Raw genomic sequence first — 22547 nt, forward strand, 5'->3', positions numbered from 1 at the left:
CTTAAATATGCAAAAAAAAAAAGGTATTCCATGCTTAACATAGAAAACTTTGAAAATAGAATACAGTGTCAAAAATCACTGATAAATCCTACTATCCAGAGATGATCAATTATTAACGTTTTGGTGTACTTTGTTTTTGTTTTTTTGTCTTCTGTGTGTATGTGTAGTTGAGCTCATTTCTTTCATTTTTAAAAAATGTTTATTTTTGAGAGAGCGTGAGTTGCAGGGCAGAGAGAGGGAGACAGAGGATCTGAAGTGGGCTCTGTGCAGACAGTAGAAAACCCGAGCTCAAACTCAGGAACCGCAAGATCATGACCTGAGCTGAGCCAAAGTCAGACACTTAACTGACTAGCCATCCAAGTGCCCCAGTTGAGCTCATTTCTATAGACAGTGTCGTACACTGTGCTTTTCAGTTGACAAATATCATATATCATTCAAAGTTCTTCGTTAAAATGTCTAATAACATGGGAAACTCAAAAAACATGGAAGTGGAGGGTGCCTGGTTGGCTCAGTCAGTAGAGCATGAGACTCTTTGTTTTTTTAATGTTTATTCAGTTTTGAGAGAGCGTGAGTGGGGGAGAGGCAGACAGAGAGGAGGAGAGAGGATCTGAAGTGGGCTCTGTGCTGACAGCAGTGAGCCTGATGCAGGGCTCGAACTGAGGAACCATGAGATCATGACCTGAGCTGGAGTCGGAGGCTCAACTGACTGAGCCACCCAGGTGCCCCTAAACTTTGATTCTTCTAAAAAATATTGGAATGAACATTTTGTCTGCAGCTTTCTTTAAAAGTGTGAAATATACTGTGTGCGTTAGGTTCCTTTTCAAGTAGCCACATGAATAACTTTACTACCATTTGCTTCTCTTCCCTTTGCTGGAATCATGATTGAAAGGGGAATAAATGTTTTGTCTGTTATTTTGACTAGGTTTTGCAGCCACCCTGGATGATGACAAGCCTTGGTACTCCATCTTTCCCATTGACAATGAGGAGCTGGTGTATGGACGCTGGGAGGACCATATCATCTGGGATGCTCAGGCTATGCCCCGGCTGTTAGAGCCTCCTGTTTTGACACTTGATCCCAATGATGAGAACCTCATTTTGGGTATGATATTGGTAGGGGCCAGTGTTCCCTCTCCATAATTGACAGCTTGCTGCTAATGTCAAAGGGCAGGGGGAAATCAGAAATGTTGGGCAGGTCCAAGACTAGCAGCTTCTTGGGGTACCTGGGTGGCTCAGTCGGCTGGAGCATGTGACTCTTGATCTCAGAGTCGTGAGTTCAAGTCTCATATTGGGTGTGAAACCTACTTGAAAAAATAAGTAAAAATAAAAAGACTAGGAGCTTCTAGGTAGCAGTTTGAGAGAGCGAAGTTGTGGCTGTTAGTGCCTAGTATTTCTGTTTTGCTTAGGGAAAACTCCTAATGTAGGAACATTGGAAAGTAGTACCTTTGAGATTCTAGGAGTGTAATTCAGTTAGAGTGCCTAGAAGTGGTCTGGGATACGATAAAAGATCTGGGTAGGAAGCGTAAAGGTATCCGTAGGAAAAGGTGAGTCTTCAGGGATAACATCTCCAGAGTGACTTTTGTTTCATCCTTAGAAATTCCTGATGAAAAGGAAGAGGCCACCTCTAACTCCCCCTCCAAGGAGAGTAAGAAGGAATCCTCTCTGAAGAAGAGTCGAATTCTCTTAGGGAAAACAGGGGTCATCAAGGAAGAACCACAGCAGGTCTGTGAATGGAAAAGGGACTTGGGATGTTTAGAAGAACAAAGAAATGCAATGGAGAAGGGTAGCCTGACTAAGGTTTATTTGATGTCCTATCATTAGAACATGTCTCAGCCAGAAGTGAAAGATCCATGGAATCTCTCCAATGATGAGTATTACTACCCCAAGCAACAGGGTCTTCGTGGCACCTTTGGAGGAAACATTATCCAGGTAAAGGTAGCATTTTTTTTCTATGATGGATGGGAACTGCTGCCTTGTTTTGATGGAGGATGTGGGTAAATCTTGCGTAGGCTGAAGTTAGTATTTAATTTGAACTGTGTATTTCCTGTCTTAGCACTCAATTCCTGCCGTGGAGTTACGACAGCCCTTCTTTCCTACCCACATGGGGCCCATCAAACTTCGGCAGTTCCATCGCCCACCTCTGAAGAAATACTCCTTTGGGGCGCTATCTCAGCCAGGTCCCCACTCAGTCCAGCCCTTGCTAAAGCACATCAAAAAGAAGGCTAAGGTATGATTGAACTCTGGTTACAAAAAAATCGCTATAAAAGACATTAGAGTACAAATTCAGGGAATGGACTGGATATTATTAGATGGTATTTGGGAATTACTATTTCCTCAGATGTGATAGAATGTTATTGTGCTCATTTAGGGGAATGTCCTTATTCTTAGGAGATGCACATGAAAATACTTAAGGGGGATGTGTCATAATGAGTGCGACTTTCAAAAATGATTCAGCAAAATCTATAGATGTAGTTTTAGACAAAACAAATAAGGTAAAATGTAAAGTTGTATCTAGGTGCTGGGATAGTAAGTGTTCGCAGTTTCAACTTGATGTTTGAAACTTTTGGCAGTGAAGTTGGAATAAAAGGCAAGGTAAAATCATTTTTGGTGGCACTGTCTTAGAGTGAGCAGCATCAGTTTGTAGTCATTGTGCTGTTGGGAGCTGGACTGTATTCTCTTTGTTTTGGGCAGATGAGAGAACAAGAGAGACAAGCTTCTGGTGGCGGAGAGATGTTTTTTATGCGCACACCTCAGGACCTCACAGGCAAAGATGGAGATCTTATTCTTGCAGAATACAGTGAAGAAAATGGACCGTTGATGATGCAGGTTGGCATGGCAACCAAGATAAAGAACTACTACAAGAGGGTGAGTCTCTACTCAGAAAATCTTTGTTATCAATATAGCTGTAATTAGGTATCCAGCAATAATTCGCAAACGTGTATTTTGTCTTTTTTATACTGTAAATATCTTGAGAAAGAAATGGTATCTTTTTTGTAGCTAGTAATATTAGTGAAATGCTGTGCTCGAGGAATATTTTGTGTAGGCTTATTGATTACATTCTGTGATAGTAGCTGGGTCTTCTGTGTTCCTAATAGAAACCTGGAAAAGATCCTGGAGCCCCAGATTGTAAATACGGAGAAACGGTTTACTGCCATACATCTCCTTTCCTGGGCTCTCTCCATCCTGGCCAATTACTGCAGGTAAGGGATTCTTTCCTGTTAGAATTCTTTCCTAAGGACCTTGACAGGTGAGGCGCTAATCAGCCCAGAAAGAACCAACTCTAGTTGATTGAAGTACTGCTTATATATCAAGTATGGAGGTGATCAGTATGATCCCAAATGATTATAATCATCCAATTTTCTTTTGGTCTATTTTTTTTTAAATTTTTTTTTAACGTTTATTTATTTTTGAGACAGAGAGAGACAGAGCATGAACGGGGGAGGGTCAGAGAGAGGGAGACACAGAATCTGAAACAGGCTCCAGGCTCTGAGCTGTCAGCACAGAGCCAGACGCGGGGCTCGAACTCACGGACCGCGAGATCTTGACCTGAGCCAAGGTCGGCCACTTAACCGACTGAGCCACCCAGGCGCCCCTTGGTCTTTCTATTAAAACTGGTTCCTAATAATGTTGTAAACTAAATTTGAAATAGTTTTTTGAAAATATACACTGGTAAGAAATCCAGAAACATCTGGGTGGCATAGGGGAGTCAAAATGGGATTAATAATTTACTGTAGTTAATTAATATTTAATTCGTCTCTGTACATTTGGTATGTTTTTATTGATGTCATTTTGAGTATTAAGCCACACCTGAACTATGCCATTTATAGTCCCTGGCTACGGTGGAAGTATTTTTACCTACCTCTTTGTTCTGATGGGTGTAGAGAGGCCCTCTGGTAACCTAGCTTTATACATGTTTTGTTAAGGGGAAGTACAGAGGCACACACACAATGATGTGAGGACATCTCTAGCACTACCTTGTGTTTTGTCCTCCACCTAGTTTCTCTTGGTAGTCTTAACCATTTTCCTTCCTCTTATACCTAGTTCCATTCTTTTTTTTTTTTTTTTGAGCACTTAAAATTTTTTTTTAATGTTTATTTATTTTTGAGAGAGAGAGATAGAGCACGAGCGGGGGAGGGACAGAGAGAGAGGGAGACACAGATCCGAAGCAGGCTCCAGGCTCCAGGCTCCAAGCTGTCAGCATAGAGCCTGACATGGAGCTCGAACCCATGAACCACGAGATCATGACCTGAGCTGAAGTCGGATGCTGAACCGACTGACTCACCCAGGCGCCCCTAATCCTAGTTACATTCTATCACTACTATTGCTTATTCCCCTAAAGCATCTGCAGAGCCCATTGTTTTCTTTATCCTTGACATTCATAGTCCATTTCCTACCAGATTTTGAGTATTATCTTTATAGTTTTCCTGGCTTTCCTTTCCCTGTTCACATTCTGTTGAGATTTTCTACCAATCCCTCCCTTTCTTCTGTGACTACTTTTATAGTCTTTTGAAGATCCTTTTTTATCTTCTGTAATGCTGTTTTTCCTCTCCATTTCACACTTACAATTTTCTTTTTTTCCCCCACTTAGAATTTTCTATACTCATCCATACATTGAAGGTCTCTCTGTCCTCCTATCTGATTTTCTGAGAAGTCTTTCCTTAGAGTCACAGGCTTCATGTGACAGTTGATCCCCATATGGCTGCTACTTAAAGAAGCTCAAATGTTTCTGTCAAATGTTTCTGTCCTGTGTATTTAGTCTGTCTTTCCAGCGTGCCTTCATTTATTTTTGTTTTTGTCATTTTATTAACTTATTTAACAAATGTTTCGATCTTATACTATGTCAGGCTATACTGGGGTCTAGGGTTGTAATAGAATACTTGTTAGTTTATAAGGTGATTTTCATATATAATCACAGGAATCCTACAAGCTATAGGCATTTTAAAGTATCTCTGTTTTGTAGATAAGGACAGTTAAGCTCAGAGATACTCATACAGTGAGTAGCAGAGCCAGTGTCATCTGAATCCAAATCCTGTAGTTTCCCTACTACTCTTTTTTTTTTTTTTTTTTTTTTTTTTAATTTTTTTTTTTTTCAACATTTTTTTATTTATTTTTGGGACAGAGAGAGACAGAGCATGAACGGGGGAGGGGCAGAGAGAGAGGGAGACACAGAATCGGAAACAGGCTCCAGGCTCCGAGCCATCAGCCCAGAGCCTGACGCGGGGCTCGAACTCACGGACCGCGAGATCGTGACCTGGCTGAAGTCGGACGCTCAACCGACTGCGCCACCCAGGCGCCCCTACTACTCTTTTTTTTTGATGTTTATTCATTTCTGAGAGAGAGAGAGAAACAGAGCACGAGCAGGGGAGGGGCAGAGTGAGAGAGAGAGAGACAGTCCGAAGCAGGCTCCAGGCTCTGAGCCATCAGCACAAAACCTGACGCAGGGCTCGAACTCACGAACCACGAGGTTGTGACCTGAGCTGAAGTTGGAAGCTTAACTGACTGAGCCACCCAGGCAGGGCCCCTACTACTGACTCTTAAAGGCAGCCAGTGGGTAAAAAGTTACTGTTCTAGTCCTGTTTGACATTCCATATTACAGTTTGTTTATATTACTGGAGAGATTTTAGATGGCATTATGGGGATGGAGAGCAAACAAGCTTGATTTTCCTTTCTCATTTGTTCACTGAATTTCCTAGGGCTTCTCTGTATATAATTTTTGTGTTTTTACTTTTGTTAGGCCTTTGAGAACAATCTTTTTCGTGCCCCAATTTATCTTCATAAGATGCCAGAAACGGACTTCCTTATCATTCGAACAAGACAAGGTTACTATATTCGAGAATTAGTGGATATTTTTGTGGTCGGCCAGCAGTGCCCCTTGTTTGAAGTTCCTGGGCCCAACTCCAAAAGGGCTAATACACATATTCGAGACTTTCTCCAGGTAAGAATGAGAGAATAGGGAGGGGGTCCGGGTGCACATAATAGGGTATGTGGATTTGGGGGCACATCAGGAAAGATCAAAACACATAGGGGCGTAGCAGGGGAAGGAGCCCTGGCAAGGACTTTTATTTTTCCTTTACTTTGCCGAATGAAAAACGTTTGTTTTTTGGGCAGGTTTTTATTTACCGCCTCTTCTGGAAGAGTAAAGATCGGCCACGGCGGATCCGAATGGAAGATATCAAAAAAGCCTTTCCTTCTCACTCAGAAAGTAGCATCCGGAAGAGGCTAAAGCTCTGCGCTGACTTCAAACGCACAGGTCATCAGTTGCGCCTAATTATTTGTTCTCTTCGCCTCTTTCCAGGAAAAGAATTCAGGCTCACAGTTAAAGGATCAGTATATAACTACCAGAATTAGAAATTGATAGTCATCAAAAGAAGGAAGTAGCAAATCTTCTAATGATGGAGGCTCTGATTACTTTTTGATTTGGCCTACCAAGAAGTTCACTGCGTGTTGGATGTCTTACATGAGATGGAGGGAACCTAGCAGCAGGGGTGTTCTTTGGAGTTCATGGCTAGACCTTATGGGACATTGCGTGGTTTGGTCTTGGTTTGTTATCCTTCTTTTTTTTTTAATTTTTAGAAAATGTTTATTTATTAAAAAAAATTTTTTTTTAATGTTTATTTTTGAGAAAGAGAGAGACAGAGCATGAATGGGGGAGGGTCAGAGAGAGGGAGACACAGAATCTGAAACAGGCTCCAGGCTCTGAGCTGTCGGCACAGAGCCCAACGCGGGGCTCGAACTCACGGACTGCGAGATCATGACCTGAGCTGAAGTCGGCCGCTTAACCGACTGAGCCACCCAGGTGCCCCAGAAAATGTTTATTTTTAAGAGAGAGACAGAGCATGAGTGGGGGAGGGCAGAGAGAGAGGGAGACACAGAATCTGAAGCAGACTCCAGGCTCTGGGCTATAAGCACAGAGCCCGACGTGCGGCTTGAACTCACGAACCATGAGATCATGACCTGAACTGAAGTCGGACACTTAACTGACTGAGCCACCCAGGCACCCCTGTTTGTTATCCTTCTTGCTGCCGAGGAAAGGGCCTTAGGAATTCAGTACCATCTCATTCTCTCTGCTTTTTCTAGGGATGGACTCAAATTGGTGGGTGCTGAAATCTGATTTTCGTTTACCAACTGAAGAGGAGATCAGAGCTATGGTGTCTCCAGAGCAGTGCTGTGCTTATTACAGCATGATAGCGGCAGAGCAGCGGCTGAAGGTGAACACTTTCCTCTTGGGTACTACCTCTGCCTATGGATCGTTCCCAGAGAGATGAGGCTGAAGCCTATCCCCACTGACTCAGAAGTGATGGTTACTAGATTATTAACCATTTATTTGAAAATTCAAACTATGTGAGGAACTCGGTGTACATTGGTGCTGAGGAAAACTACAGTGTAGCTGAGTATCAGCGGGAAGGCTTAATGAGGGACTTAGGGCATATTGTTGCATCCATTTGGGTGGTGACTTTAAGCTTCGTTCTTTGTAAGACAGGCATGTAAACAGGGAAGACTTCTCAGTTGTTTTCCATGGCCTTCCAGGTAGGCTGAGATGATGATGCCAGACATGTGCTTTCGAGAAGGCACAGTGTCCTTATCCCCTAGATCTGGGGTGGGACAGCGCAGCTAGACCACTGAGTTACTGAGTCTGCAGTAATGAGCACCTCTGTCTTCTTTTATGGGTCTTACCTATCCATATATCAGCTGGCAAGTACCCTGAAGTGTAATAAGGATGTAGAATGGTGATAGATACATTGAAGACTTTACAGAATCTATTCTCTGTGCAGAAACTTACTTTCATATATTCTATACTTGGTACTTAGTGAAATTTGTACTCTGTGTTTTCTAATTTATTGATTGGTTTACATGCGTAGATTTGTGCTCTTTCAGGATGCTGGCTATGGTGAGAAGTCCTTTTTTGCTCCAGAAGAAGAAAATGAGGAAGATTTCCAGATGAAGATTGATGATGAGGTAAGGCTTTACACTGATTTTTATTAGTGTGTCCCGTTTGTCCTTTTCTTTTTTTTTCTTTAGGCATCACACCCTGTACAGAGCCCAACGTGGGGCTTGAACTCACAACCCTGAGATCAGGAGTCCAACGCTTAACTGACCGAGCCACCAAGGCACTCCCCATTTATCCTTTTCTAAAAAACAGCTTTATTGAGATAAGGTTGACATGCTATAAGCAGCACATATTTAGTGTACAATTTGTCTTTTGATGTATGTGTATACCTGTGAATCCTCATAACAAGATAATATATCTGTCATCGCCAAAAGTTTCTTTGTGTCCCTTTGAAATTCCTTTCTTCTGTCTCCTCCCTTCTCGTCACCCTCCTTGTGCCCTGACAACCACTGATGCTTTCTGTCACTATAGATCAGTTCATATTTTCTAGAATTTTATTTTATTTGTTTATTTTTTTAATGTTTATATATTTTTGAGACAGAGACAGAGCGTGAGCCGAGGAGGGGCAGAGAGAGAGAGGGAGACACAGAATCCGAAGCAGGCTGCAGGCTCCAGGCTCTGAGTTGTCAGCACAGAGCCTGATGTGGGGCTCAAACTCACAAAACCACGAAATCATGACCTGAGCCATAGTCGGAAGCTTAACTGACTGTGCCACCCAGGCGCCCCACGTTTTCTAGAATTTCAGATAAATGGACTCGTACAATAAGTACTCTTTCATTTTTTTAGTTGTGGTAAAATATACATAACATAAAATTTGCTATCTTAACCTTAAAGTGTTTACAATTCAGTAACGTTCAGTATATTTCACGCCATCATATGACCAATCTCTGGAACTCTTTTCATCTCACAAAACTGAAACTCTGTTACCCATTAAACAGCAAGTCCCCATTCCTCCCTCCCTAGCCTCTGCAACCACCATTCTACTTTCTGTCTCTTATGAATTTTACTACTCTAAGTACTCCAGCTAAGTGGAATCATACAGTATTTGTTTTTATGTGACTGGTTTATTTTATCTAGCATAGTATCCTCAAGGTTCATCCGTCTTGTGACATATATCAGAATTTCCTTCATTTTTAAGGTTGAATAATATTCTATTATATGTATACACCACATTTTGTTTATGCATGCAACCGTTGATGGACATTTGGGTTGCTTCCACCTCTTAGCCATTGTGAATAGTGCTGCTATGAATGTGGTTGTACAAATATCTCTTCAAGATTCTATTTTCTGTTCTTTTGTGTATATACCCAGAAGAGGATTACTGGAACACATGGTAGTTCTATTTTTTAATTTTTTGAGCAACCTCCAGACTTTGTTTTTTTCAAAGCATCCGCAGCATTTTATGTTCCTATCAATGGTATATAAGAATTTCAATTTCTCCACACTTGCCAACACTTATTATTTTTTTGATAGTGGCCGTGCTAATGGGTGTGAGGTGATATATCATTATGATTTTGGTTTTCATTTCCCTAATTATTAGTGATGTTGAGCATCTTTTCATATACTTATTAGACATTTGTAGATCTTCTTTTGAGAAATGTGTATTCAAGTTCGTTGCCCTTTTTTGAGTCAGGTTGTTGTTTTGTTATTGAGTTTCAGGAGTTCGTTATATATTCTGGTTATTAATGTCTTATCAGGTACACGCTATGCAAGTATTTTCTCCCATCCTGTAGGTTGCCTTTTCATTCTGTTGTATCCTTTGATGCAGAGAAGTTTTTAATTTTGATACAGTCCAATTTATCTAATTTTTCTTTCGTTGCTTATACTTTTGGCTCCATTTCCAAGAAATTGCCAATTCCAGTGTCATGAAGCTTTTCCTCTGTTTTCTTTTAAGAGTTTTATATTTTTAATTCACACACTTAGGTTTTTGTCCCACTGTGAGTTAATTTTTGTATATGGTGTAATGTACAGGTCCAGCTTCAGTATTTTGCACATGGATATTCTGTTTCCAGTATCATTTGTTGCAAGTATATATTCTTTCTCATCTGTCTTCTTTCCCTCTGTAATTATGTGGAGATTCATCCAGGTTATTGATCATTTGTTCTTTTTAATTGCTGCGTAGTGCTCCATAATATCACAGTTTAGCTGATCACCTATGAGAGGACATTTTGGTTGTCCTCTGTTTTTGGCTGTTATGAATAAAAGTGCTATCAATATGTATGTATACATTTTGATAGGGACACATTTTCTTGGTTTAATACCTAAAAGTAGAATTACTGGGTCATATGGTAATTCTGTGTTTTACCTTTGGAGGAGCTGCCAGACTGTTTTCCACAGTGACTTCAATTATTTTTACATTTTTATTAGCAGTGTATGATAGTTCCAGTTTTTCCACATGCTTATCGACACTTGTTATTTTTCCTTTTTTAAAAAAATTATTATCATGGCTCTCCATCAGATTTCAAGTGGTCTCTCATTGCAGTTTTCATTTGCATTTCCCTAATGGCTAAGGATGTTGAGCTTCTTTTCATGTGCTTATTTACCATCCAGATATGTTCTTTGCTTAAGTGTCTGTTCATCTCTTTTTTAAGTTTATTTATTTTGAGAGAGAGCGCACGAGCAGAGGAGAGGCAGAGAGGGAGGAAGAGGGAATCCAAAGGAGGCTCTGCACTGCTAGTGCAGAGTCCAGTGCGGGGCTCAAACCCACAAACTGTGAGATCATGACCTGAGCCAAAAAAAGTCAGGAGTCAGACACCTAACTCACTGAGCCACCCAGGTGCCCCTGTTCATCTCTTTAGTCCACCTAAAACATTTTTTTAATGTTTGTTTATTTTGAGAGAGCGAGAGAGAGGGAGAGAGAGAATCCAAAGCAGGCTCCACACTGTCAGTGCAGACAGGGCCTGATGTAGGGCTCGAACCCATGAACTGTGAGATCATGACCTGCGTCAAAACCAAGGGTCCGATGCTTAACTGACTGAGCCACCCAGGTGCCTAAGTCCGCTTTTATTTTGAATTGGTTGCTTATTTTCTTCTTACTAAGTTTTGAGAGTTCTCTAATGCATTCTAGGTCTGACTCCTTTATCGGGTATGTGATTTGCAAAGATTTTCTCCCAGGCTGTGGCTTGTCTTTTAATTGTTCTAACAGTGTTTTATGAAGAGCAGAAGTCCAAATTGTCAGTTTTCTCTGTTGCTTGTGGTTTTGATATTATATCTAAGAAATTTTTATCTAACTCAAGGTTGCAAAGATTTTCTTTTATGTTTTCTTGTAAAAGTTTTATTGTTTTAGATCTTATATTTAGATCCATTTTGAGTTAATTTTTGTATAGGATGCAAGGTATAGGTTAAGGTTTTTTTTTCCTGCATATGAATGTCTAATTATTCCAGCACCATTTTTTTTAAGTTGAATGACCTTTTAAAATAAAAATTTAAAGGGTGCCTGGGTGGCTCTGTCAGTTAAGCATCCAACTTCAGGTCATGATCTCGTTCGTGAGTTCGAGTCCCACATCAGGCTCTGTGCTGACAGCTCAGAGCCTGGAGCCTGCTTCAAAATCTCTCTCTCTCTCTCTCTCTCTCTCTCTCTCTCTCTCTACTCCTCTCCCATTCATTCTCTCTTTCTCTCACACTCTCTCTCTCTCAAAAGTAAATAAACATTAAAAAAATAAAAGAAAAAATTAAAACAAAATTTTGATCGTATATATGACTTTCTTGCTCAAAGACTTCCTTTGGGTCCTTGTTTCTTTTAGAAGCTATTTATGTTATTTACGAGGAGCTACATGATTTGGGTCTTGTATGTAATTCTAACCTCCTCTCATCTCCTGCCATTGCCCATCTTGTACTCTAAGCTCCAAATATGCTAAAGTTCACTTGGTCTCCTAAATTTCTTTCTGTTGCCTTCTGGGATTTTGCAACTGCTTTTCCCTCTACCTAGAATATGATCTCGACACTCCTCTACTATCTTACCTTCATTTGCAGGTTGTATTCTTTTTTTTAATGTTTTTATTTATTTTTGAGACAGAGAGAGACAGAGCATGAGCAGGGGAGGGGCAGAGAGAGAGGGAGACACAGAATCCGAAGCAGGCTCCAGGCTCTGAGCTGTCAGCACAGAGCTCAACGTGGGGCACGAACTCACGGACCTCGAGATCATGACCTGAGCTGAAGTCGGTCGCTTAATCGACTGAGCCACCCAGGCGCCCCTGCAGTTTGTATTCTTTTGGAAGCTTGCCCCGACTCTTGTCCTCACTCCCCCCCTTTACTCATATTGGATCATCACTCTTCCCTTCTTAATGTACAGGTAGCACTTTTTACTTTTCTGTCAGTGCACTGGTGGTGTGGTATTGAATTTGGTTGGTTATTTGTCTCTTCCTCACTAGTAGGAGATCCATGAGAAAGTAGTGCCTGGAATATAGTAGATGTTCAAAAAATACTTGTTAAATCAGTGAATGATTGTAGTGAGGTCAGAGTGAGTGAAGAAACATAGTCGTGGTGTTCTTTTGAGGTTGGAGTGAAAAAATGAGTGGATATCTGAGAATTTCAGAAATTAAAGATTTTGTTAAGTAGCCTTCAGGATTGAATCTTGAATAGAAGTGGCTACTTTGTAGCTAATCATGTATATACTCTTAACTGGTCTGTGTGGACAAGCACATTCCTCTTGTCTTTATTTGGCAGCAGTCAGTAAATCCTATTCAGGGTCCCAGAAGAGGACAGACATTTTTGATCAAACCAGTGGCAGAGGTAGAATGGACCTGTGGTTCAAGCACCTGTGGTTTGGTGCTGCTAGAGTTAAGGCCAGTGCTTTGTAAAGCATGCTTATCACTTAATTATAGAATATGTTGGTCATTCTAAAGAAGCCATTTGAGCAATGGGGCAATCAAATGCATCATCAGTGTAACCTCTTTGAGCATCGTGAGGGTGGCTACACTATCTTTGAGAACTCTCAGTATATCCCAAGGGATATGAGACTGAAGGGTACCCCAGTGTTCCACATATTCTTCCTTCTGCTGGCTGACATCCTGATTTCTATTTAAATTCCTTTTTTAAATTTTTTAAGTTCATTTATTTATTTTGATAGAACACGAGCAGGGGAGGGGTGGAGAGAGAGGGAGAGAGAAAATCCGAAGCACACACCATGCTGTCAGCACAGAGCCCAACATGGGGCTCAAACTCACGAACCATGAGATCATGACCTGAGCAGAAGTCAGATGCTCCATCGACTGAACCACCCAGGCGCCCCAATTTTTTTATTTTTTAGAGAGAGAGAGAGCAGGCAGGGCAGAGGGGCAGGGGGTGGGGGGAGAGGGAGGGAGGGATGGAGGGAGGGAGGGAGAGAGAGAGGGAGGGAGGGAGGGAGGGAGAGAGGGAGGGAGAGAGGGAGAGAGAGAGAATCTTAAGCAGGCTCCGTGCTCTGTGCAGAGCCTGACCCAGGTTCCATCCCATGACCCAGGTTCATCTCATGACCCTGGGATCATGACCTGAGCTGAAATCGAGAATCAGACACTCAGCCAACTGAGCCCCCAGGCACCCCAACCTTCTAAGTATGGCTAGACATAGAGCACATTTCCCACGGTCCTTAGAATCTTTTTCTGTACCTCAGGTTCGCACTGCTCCTTGGAACACCACAAGGGCTTTCATTGCTGCCATGAAGGGCAAGTGTCTCCTGGAGGTGACTGGGGTGGCAGATCCTACAGGGTGTGGTGAAGGATTCTCCTATGTCAAGATTCCAAACAAACCAACACAGCAGAAGGTGAGACTATCTGAAGTCCTAGAAGCTAAAATATCAAGGGAGGAAGAAATGGAAGTTAAGGAGTGGAGGATCTGGAAAACACCTAACTGACAGGATGACTTAGATGCCTGTTATAAGGGATTCTGCTTATTACAATTCTTGTCTGTTTTGTTTTATGTCTGAGGTAGGATGATAAGGAGCCTCAGCCCGTGAAGAAGACAGTGACAGGAACAGATGCAGATCTCCGTCGCCTTTCTCTGAAAAATGCCAAGCAGCTTCTACGTAAATTTGGCGTGCCTGAGGAAGAGGTGAGTATGGAAGAGGGAAACTTTGAGTTTCCTAGGGGCTTTGTGTATAGAGGGAAAAGGTGGGAGGCAGATGTAAGGAACTATGTGGATAATTTTGTGGTGTAGGTTGTAGTATACTGGATCTTGGATACTTTTTCAGGAGTTAGCTTTCTCAAAGCTTTCTGTTTAACCCGCTTTGGGTGATTTTTAAACTTCTAATTTTTTTTTTTTTTATATTTGAGAGAGAGAGTGCGAGCAGGGGAGGGGCAGAGACGGAGACAGAATCTGAAGCAGGCTTCAGGCTCTGAGCTGTCAGCATAGAGCCCAAGGTGGGGCTCAAACTCACGAGCAGTGAGATCATGCTCTGAGCCGAAGTCAGACACTTAACTGACTAAGCCATTAGGGTGCTCCTGGATGATTTTTATTTATTTATTTATTTCTGTAAGTCTATCTCTCTAAGCGTGTGCCTTGGTTTATTCTTTGAAATATTTGAGGATTTATGTATATGTGTGTGTCTACCTCTTTTGTAGATTAAAAAGTTGTCCCGTTGGGAAGTGATCGATGTGGTACGCACAATGTCAACAGAACAGGCCCGCTCTGGAGAGGGGCCCATGAGTAAATTTGCCCGTGGATCAAGGTTTTCTGTGGCTGAGCATCAAGAGCGTTACAAAGAGGAATGTCAGCGCATCTTTGACCTACAGAACAAGTGTGTGTGTTTTAGAAAATCCAAGCCGGATAGGGGAGGGGTGTTGGACAGTGTATTATAATGAAGAGGAGATTACCTGATCATGTGACTAGGGGGTCAGGTATCTGAGATATCGGGTGGTATTTGTTCATAATACTGCTAGGACACCTACTCCTTTCAGAGCAACTCTGCAAAGGTTTTGAATTGGCAAGAGGTGCTAGGTATGAGCTCTAGGTTCCGTGGCAACTTCTGTGGCTTATTCTGTGGCTTCTATTCTGGCAGTTATTACAGTGGTGATAGGGGATAGTGAGTGTTTTTTCTGAAGGCTTTACTTGTGAGAGGGTGGTATTGCACTATTAAAAATGTTTCTCAGTTTTTCTCAAAGAATTCTGAAAGAGTTGCTGTGCTGCTTCATATTTCAAACTGACTTTATTGACAGATGTCTAGGAAAACTTTGGAACCCTTTTCTCTTAAGGCCCCCATATCTTAGTGGATTTGAGGTATTCCTTTTTAAGGTTGATTTCCCAATTTCCTCCTCTTGCCTAAAACCGTATTTCTTCAGCTCTTTATACACTTTCATATTTTCCCTCCTCTTAGCTTCACGTTGTTTTTTCTCTTTTTAGAGTTTTGTCATCAACCGAAGTATTATCAACCGACACAGACAGCAGCTCAGCTGAAGACAGTGACTTTGAAGAAATGGGAAAGAACATTGAGAATATGTTGCAGAATAAGAAAACCAGCTCTCAGCTGTCACGTGAACGGGAGGAGCAGGAGCGGAAGGAACTGCAGCGGATGCTACTGGGTGAGGGTAGTGGCTTCACAGGCAAGAAAGAGAAGGATCGCAAAAGTGTAACTAACTGCAGACTAATAACTGAGGCAAAGCTGGAGGCAGAAGAAATAGGGGATGAGTGTAGAAAGGTCTGTAGATGAGGTAGAGCGATTACTGCAAGCTGGACTGTAGGTCTGTCTGTGGGGCACAGATGGAAGACATGCTACCAGTCTACTACCTGCCTCTGGTCAGTCCACTACCTGCCTCTCGTATGTATCAGGCCTGTCCAAGCCAGGGCTAGCAGTGCTGTACATCATGTGAGCATTCTGGTCATTCCTCCTCGAGAGGAAGAGTTTGTAATACAGAATTTGTGGATGTGTTTGGGGAGTTGCCCTTGAACCCTCTGAAATCACATGTAAAATTCTGTACAAGTGTGCCTTTTCTGAGGAGAAGATCCATGGCTTTCAGAAGATTCTCAAAGGGGTCTTAGACCCTAAAAAGAGTTAAAAGTCAACCAAAAATTGCAGAAGTTGAGGGTGGGGATGATTAAGGCCTGAACTGGTTTGGGATAAGGATATTGGGAATGAAAAGAGAAAAATCAAGGTGACCCTAAGATTTCATTCTGGGCCTGCTAGGAAGATGGTGGTCCCATTGATTAAAGTGGTAAATTTCAGAGAAAGAACCAGGTGTGAGAAGGGAAGAAGTAACATGTGGAGTTTGAGATGCCCATGACTTTTCCCAGTACAGGTGTCAAGCAGGCAATTTAAAATTTGGATGTAGATACTGTGAGAGAGGGGATAAAGACTCCAGATGAAGATTTGAATGACTGTTCTCACTCCTAGTAGTGTTTCCTTTGTTTACTCCTCTCTGTAAAAGCTTTATGTAATTTTGTGTTCATACTACTTTGTAAAGATGTGATAAAACCTTTCCATCAGTGTGGTCCTGGACCAGCAGTATCTACATCACATGGGAGCTTGTTAGAAATGCAGAATCTTAGGCCTCACCCCAAACCCTACTGGATTTGAATCTATTTTAATGAGAATTCTCAGGCGATTCCTATTCATTCACATTAAAGTTTGAGAAGCATACTCTAGGCCTTGAGACTCTGGACTTGTTTCTCTGGGACAGTTTTGCCCCCTTGGTGCTTGGGTGCTTTTTTTAATTTAATTTTTTATTTTTTTAATGTTTATTTTGGAGAGAGAGAGAGAGAAACAGAGTGTGAGCAGGGGAGGGGCAGAGAGAGGGAGACACAGAATCTGAAGCTGGCTCCAGGCTCTGAGCACAGAGCCGGACGTGGGGCTCGAACCCACGAACTGCAAGATCATGACCTGACCCCAAGCTGGACACTTAACCTACTGGGCCACCCAGGCGCCCCATTGAGTGCTTTTCTTTAACGTGAATATCAGCTACTTGCTACTTAGACTTTCTTTTGCTATTCAGAGGACTTCGAATACAGCTACTGTTCTTTTGTCCCCTAAAACAAACATATAGTTCTTTGAGGTCCTTTCAGAACTTCTTGTACTTAATAAAAAATGGGAACATTGGCAGTGGTAAAATGAAGTCAGGAAAGGACAAATCAGTATACCTCGGGCTGGTGGTGACGTTGATGCTTTCTGTAGAACCATACTTTTGTGACATGTTGAGCTTCGAGGTTTCCACTCAACTCCAGGAAAAGGACTGTTTGGGTGGTAGGGGGAATGTGTGGAAATCTTTTTCTGCCTTGCAGCAGCAGGTTCAGCAGCATCAGGAAACAATCACAGAGATGATGACACAGCTTCTGTGACTAGTCTTAACTCTTCTGCCACTGGGCGTTGTCTCAAGATTTATCGCACATTTCGAGATGAAGAGGGGAAAGAGTACGTTCGCTGTGAGACAGTTCGAAAGCCAGCTGTCATTGATGCCTATGTACGCATACGGACCACAAAAGATGAGGAATTCATGTGAGTTTGACTCACCACTTTCCAGTATTATAAGGAGGATGATTAAAAAGAGGTGGGGAAGGGGGATGAGGTAGCTGCTTGAGTTTTAATGACAGGATTTTCTGTACAGTTGTCCTTGGCTGTCTGTGTTGACTGGGTGCCTTTGAGTTTGAACAGAGCCAAACCACAGGGAGAATTTCAGACTTGCTACCAAATAAAGGAATCTTCAGTTCCACCTAGGTCCTTTGCATTGTGGTCGGTTGGCAGAACTCTCCAGGATTACTCAGGATGTCTCATTCTGAGAGAGGTGTCTCCTGGCATGTGGAAGGCTGATGAGCGGGGGAGGTGGGAGTGCCAGGCAGCCCCTTTTATTTCTGTGTGGATGGATGACTTTAGTTGTGAGATGTTTAGCTGTCAGGACAGTCTTCTTGGCTTGTTTGCTTATGGTCCTGTTCTATTTCCCTCCTTGTCATTTAGTCGAAAGTTTGCCCTTTTTGATGAACAGCATCGAGAAGAGATGCGAAAGGAACGGCGGAGGATTCAAGAGCAGCTTAGGCGGCTGAAGCGGAACCAGGAAAAGGAGAAGCTTAAGGGTCCTCCTGAGAAGAAACCCAAAAAAATGAAGGAGCGTCCTGACCTAAAAGTAAGTATTAATGTGGCATAATCATAGCTAACAAGGCAAAGGAAGAAAGCATATTTTTTCCCTTAGCTTTTGGCATCCTCCCTAACTGGGAATGAGGGCAGTATTGTGGAAAGCTAGTTTGAGTTGGTGTGGCTGTCAGGCAGGTGTTACCGGTACTAGTGTGACTGGTACCAACAACTTAATCTGATGCCATGGGGTATTAATTTTATACTTCATCAGTTGGAAATATTTCCTAGGAGTTGAGATAGGTTTGGTTGAGATAGATTTTTTTATGTGTACATCTGTGTGTGTGTGCGCGTGCGCACACACACACACACCTTTTTAAAATTGTACATATTGAAAGAAGTAACAGTACTTCTGTTACACAGAAGTAACAGTTCTGTGTCTCCCTCTTTCTCTGCCCTTCCCCTGCTCACGCTGTCTCTATCTCTCAAAAATAAATAAACATTAAAAAAATTTTTTTAAACGCCCAGTCTCTGTATTTTATTTTTAATGTGTCATTTCCATACACGCTCTTTTTATCTAGTGGCTTCTGGTTAAAAGGTGTAGAACAGTTCTGTTACAACAGGAGTTCTGCACCTGCCTTTGTTTCTCTCCTGCCTTCTATGTATCTTGTAAAGCGAATCTCATGTGGCCTGTTTACCTCTGACACGCTGATACTTTCCCTTTTGCAGCTGAAGTGTGGGGCTTGTGGTGCCATTGGGCACATGAGGACAAACAAATTCTGCCCCCTCTACTATCAAACAAATGCTCCACCCTCCAACCCTGTTGCCATGACAGAGGAGCAGGAGGAGGAGCTGGAAAAGACCGTCATTCATAATGATAATGAAGAACTTATCAAGGTTGAAGGGACCAAGATCGTCTTGGGGAAACAGCTGATTGAGAGGTAAGAGCACACAGAAAGCTCTGTGGAGAGATCTGTCGGAGGTTGAAGGGGGGCAGGGGTTGATATGATGGGTCCTCTGAAGTGAAACTGAGGGCATAGGTGTTTTGATGGATTTTCCTCAGTGATTGTTTCCAGTAATGAAAATTATGGTCTTTTGTCATAAAGCACTCTTTAGGCTCTCCTGCTTGCCTTGGGGCATGCTACCTAACTTACTGAGTCTCCACTTCCTTATTTACGAAATAAAACCACCTTTACCAGCGTAGTTGTGAAGGTAAAATGAGAGGTTATATAAGCATGTAGTACAGTGCCTGGCATAGAGTACTTCCAGGCACTCACTATATTTGTAGTCCTTAATCTCAGTGTTCTTTTTTTTAATGTTTATTTATTTTTGAAAGAGAGACAGAGTACAAGCAGAGGAGGGGCAGAGAGAGAGGGAGACGCAGAATGCGAAGTGGGCTCTGGGCTCTGAGCTGTCAGCACAGAGCCTGATGCAGGGCTCGAACCCACAAACTGCGGGATCACCACCTGAGCCAAAGTCAGATGCTTAACTGACTGAGCCACCGAGGCGCCCCTCCTAATCTCAGTGTTCTCATAATGGACCACCCAGAAAGATTAAGGAGACATAAACTATGTTATCCCTACCTGTCTCTTGCTCTCAGAGAATGTAACAGATAATCAAGTGGAGAAGTTTTTAAATTAAAAACATTTTCCCCCTGACTTTTTAGTTAGAAACTTGCAAACCTAAAGAAAAGTTGAAAGAATAATAGAGTGTATCATTCCTCTAAAGTTACAGTTAATGTTTGTCATGTTTGTTTCATTTTTATGTATCTAAAACTTTTTTTTGCTGAACTCTTTGGAAATAAGTTGCAGGCATCTTGCTGTTTCACTCATAAATACCACACATTGTCTAAGACTAAGGACATGACATACCATTACACCTAAGAAAAATAACATTGGGTCAGTAGTATCTAATATTTGGTTCTTATTTAAATTTCTCTGGTTGTCTTAGTGTCCTTTTGGCCTGCCCCACCTCCAGTTTAGGATCCAATCCCAGTTCAAACATTAAGTATTTTGAATACTTCTTAATCTAGAACTGTTCTCTGCCTATTTTGGTTTCCATGGCATTGAAATTTTTGAAGAGTCCAGGCCAGTTGTCTCCTAAGATATCCCATATTCTGGATTTGTCTGTTTTCTCATTGATTACATTTGGATTAAATGTCTTTGGCAAGATTACTACATAGGTGATAATATGTACTTACTGCACCACATCAAGAAGCATATAATGTCAGGCTTTCTCACTATTTTGATCATTTTGTTTAAGTGGTGGTCCCTAGAACTCTCTTATAATAAAGGTATGTTTTTCCCTTTGTAATTAGCACGTGGGTGAATATCCTGTTCCCTAACAATCTTTCTCTCCGTAGTGTAGCATCCGTTGATGATCACTGCCTAACTCAGTTATTACATTGAGGGTTGCAAAACCATGGTTTTTCTAATTATAGCATTCTTTCTACATTAACTGGCATTCTATAAAGAAGAGCTCTTTTTTCCTTTTTGTTTGAGTATTACTACGGATTCTGAAATTCTTCCTTTTGTAAACTTAATGTAATATAATTTATTAACACTATTTTATGGTATTTATTTATTTTTTAATGTATGAAATTTATTGTCAAATTGGTTTCCATATAACACCCAGTGCTCATCCCAAAAGATGCCCTCTTTAATACCCATCACCTACCCTCCTCTCCCTCCCACCCCCCATCAACCCTCAGTTTGTTCTCAGTTTTTAAGAGTCTCTTATGCTTTGTCTCTCATCCACTCTAACCTCTTTTTTTTTCCCTTCCCTTCCCCCATGGGTTTCTGTTAAGTTTCTCAGGATCCACGTAAGAGTGAAGACATATGGTATCTGTCTTTCTCTGTATGGCTTATTTCACTTAGCGTCACACTCTCCAGTTCCATCCACGTTGCTACAAAGGGCCATATTTCATTCTTTCTCATTGCCACATAGTACTCCATTGTATTAACACTATTTTAATTGATCCCCATATTGTCTCAAATTTGACCTCTTAAAGCCAGATCCTGTGTCCTTGTGAGAACTTATTTGCTTTCCAACACAAAATGTTCTAGGCTGTCCTTGAAATTTCCCTGTTCAAGACCTAGAATCAGCCATTTCTTCAAAGAGCCCTGGTTCCTTTTATTGGGGAATGGTATTTAGAACCATGATTTAGGTGTTAAGTATGCTCATTGCCACTGAGATGTCCTTGCTTCTAGGCTTTTAGTGGATGGAACTAGGAAATAAATATATATTGCAAGTCACATATCAAAACCTTCATATCAAAACCTCCAATTCAAATTATATCTACAGAGTCTTCCTCTTATTCCCCCATTCATATTTGTATCCTTTCTCTGGTTCCTGGCATCGAGATGTTGAATCATTTGCTCTGTCTGTACATCTGTTATGTACAAAATAGTCTGAGAATTACAATACCAGTACCACTAACAACAAAACTTTAAAGTAGATTCAAGGTGTTTGCTCTGGTTTGTTGTCCTTAGGCTATATGCTACTAATCAATTTGATACATAGTTATATTCATTTGTTCTTTTTCTTATTGAGGTAAAATTGGTATATAACGTAAATTTCAGATGTACAATATTATAAATCACTCCTATTAAGTTCGGGACTCTTTTCCATTCTTGGTTTAATTTATCAGTATCTGTAATAGTATGTTTTGAAGCACATTAGAAAAGGAAAATGTAGCCTCTTGATTCTGTGCGACGGAAAGGAAGAAGGTGGATGGTCTTTTAATGATTGAGGGATACTCAAACTCATTTTTATTTCAAACCAAATTTTAATTTCTTCCTTGTTTCCATTGTAAGTAAGTTCAGCTTCCTAGCCCTTGAACCCTAAAGTAGAATGTTGGAGCTGGAAGGATTCTTGAAATTCCTTTATCCCAGTTCCCTTATCTTCCAAATAGGAAACTGAGGTGAAGTTGTGGCTTGCCTAGTTCTTTATTATTTGGAGATCATATGAGGCCTTGCCTGATCTGAGCCTTAGAATGTGGATATCTGGCCTTTGGTTTGGCTTTTTCCTCCCCTGGCTCATGCTCAGGTACTTTGGACTTCTTCATTGTAGTTGGTTTTTTTCTGGGGACTAGAGATACGGACTTAATGCTACAAAAGTGTTATTGATTACAGTGCAGATGAGGTTCGCAGAAAATCTCTGGTTCTCAAGTTCCCCAAACAGCAACTTCCTCCCAAGAAGAAACGGCGAGTTGGAACCACTGTTCACTGTGACTACTTAAATGTGAGTATCTGCATTGCTGCCTTCTGACCAGACGGGATTCTCATTGATTCCTCCAGCCCTCTAACCCATGGCTCTGGCACAGCCTTGGATTCTCCCTTTGGCCTTGCCCTGAAAATTATGCATACTGTTCATTACAAGATTTGTAGGCTGTAACCAGAAAGTACTATTTTTTTTGTTTTTCTTACCTAATGGAGCACTCTGATTTCTCGTTTCTCCTTAGAGACCTCATAAGTCCATCCACCGACGCCGGACAGACCCAATGGTGACATTGTCATCCATCTTGGAGTCTATCATCAATGACATGAGAGATCTTCCAAATGTGAGTTCATTGCATTCATGTCTACAGTAGGAATGGTAAGGCTCTTTGTTGTGTCTGTGATTTCAGATAGAGGACAGTAGAGTACAGGCCAGGAACTCCTCTAATTCTTTCAGATGTAGTTTTTTTGGTTTTTT

General features: G+C 41.5%; 1 protein-coding gene across 3 annotated transcripts in view; it reads left to right on the plus strand.

Moving 5' to 3' along the window:
• Positions 1-22547, plus strand: part of TAF1 (TATA-box binding protein associated factor 1) — an 89441-nt gene that overhangs the window by 17422 nt on the left and 49472 nt on the right. For all 3 annotated transcript variants that reach the window (XM_042975250.1, XM_042975251.1, XM_042975252.1), the window contains exons 11-29: positions 923-1099; positions 1592-1719; positions 1819-1926; positions 2051-2224; positions 2689-2862; positions 3093-3197; positions 5732-5932; positions 6106-6247; positions 7075-7205; positions 7873-7953; positions 13476-13625; positions 13793-13912; positions 14422-14597; positions 15200-15378; positions 17072-17285; positions 17742-17907; positions 18582-18793; positions 21986-22094; positions 22315-22413. In XM_042975250.1, coding sequence (XP_042831184.1) covers positions 923-1099; positions 1592-1719; positions 1819-1926; positions 2051-2224; positions 2689-2862; positions 3093-3197; positions 5732-5932; positions 6106-6247; positions 7075-7205; positions 7873-7953; positions 13476-13625; positions 13793-13912; positions 14422-14597; positions 15200-15378; positions 17072-17285; positions 17742-17907; positions 18582-18793; positions 21986-22094; positions 22315-22413 — 2846 coding nt within the window. The remainder of the gene's footprint in view (positions 1-922; positions 1100-1591; positions 1720-1818; positions 1927-2050; positions 2225-2688; positions 2863-3092; positions 3198-5731; positions 5933-6105; positions 6248-7074; positions 7206-7872; positions 7954-13475; positions 13626-13792; positions 13913-14421; positions 14598-15199; positions 15379-17071; positions 17286-17741; positions 17908-18581; positions 18794-21985; positions 22095-22314; positions 22414-22547) is intronic.

This window comes from Panthera tigris, chromosome X, assembly GCF_018350195.1.
Source record: "Panthera tigris isolate Pti1 chromosome X, P.tigris_Pti1_mat1.1, whole genome shotgun sequence".
Taxonomy (NCBI): domain Eukaryota; kingdom Metazoa; phylum Chordata; class Mammalia; order Carnivora; family Felidae; genus Panthera; species Panthera tigris.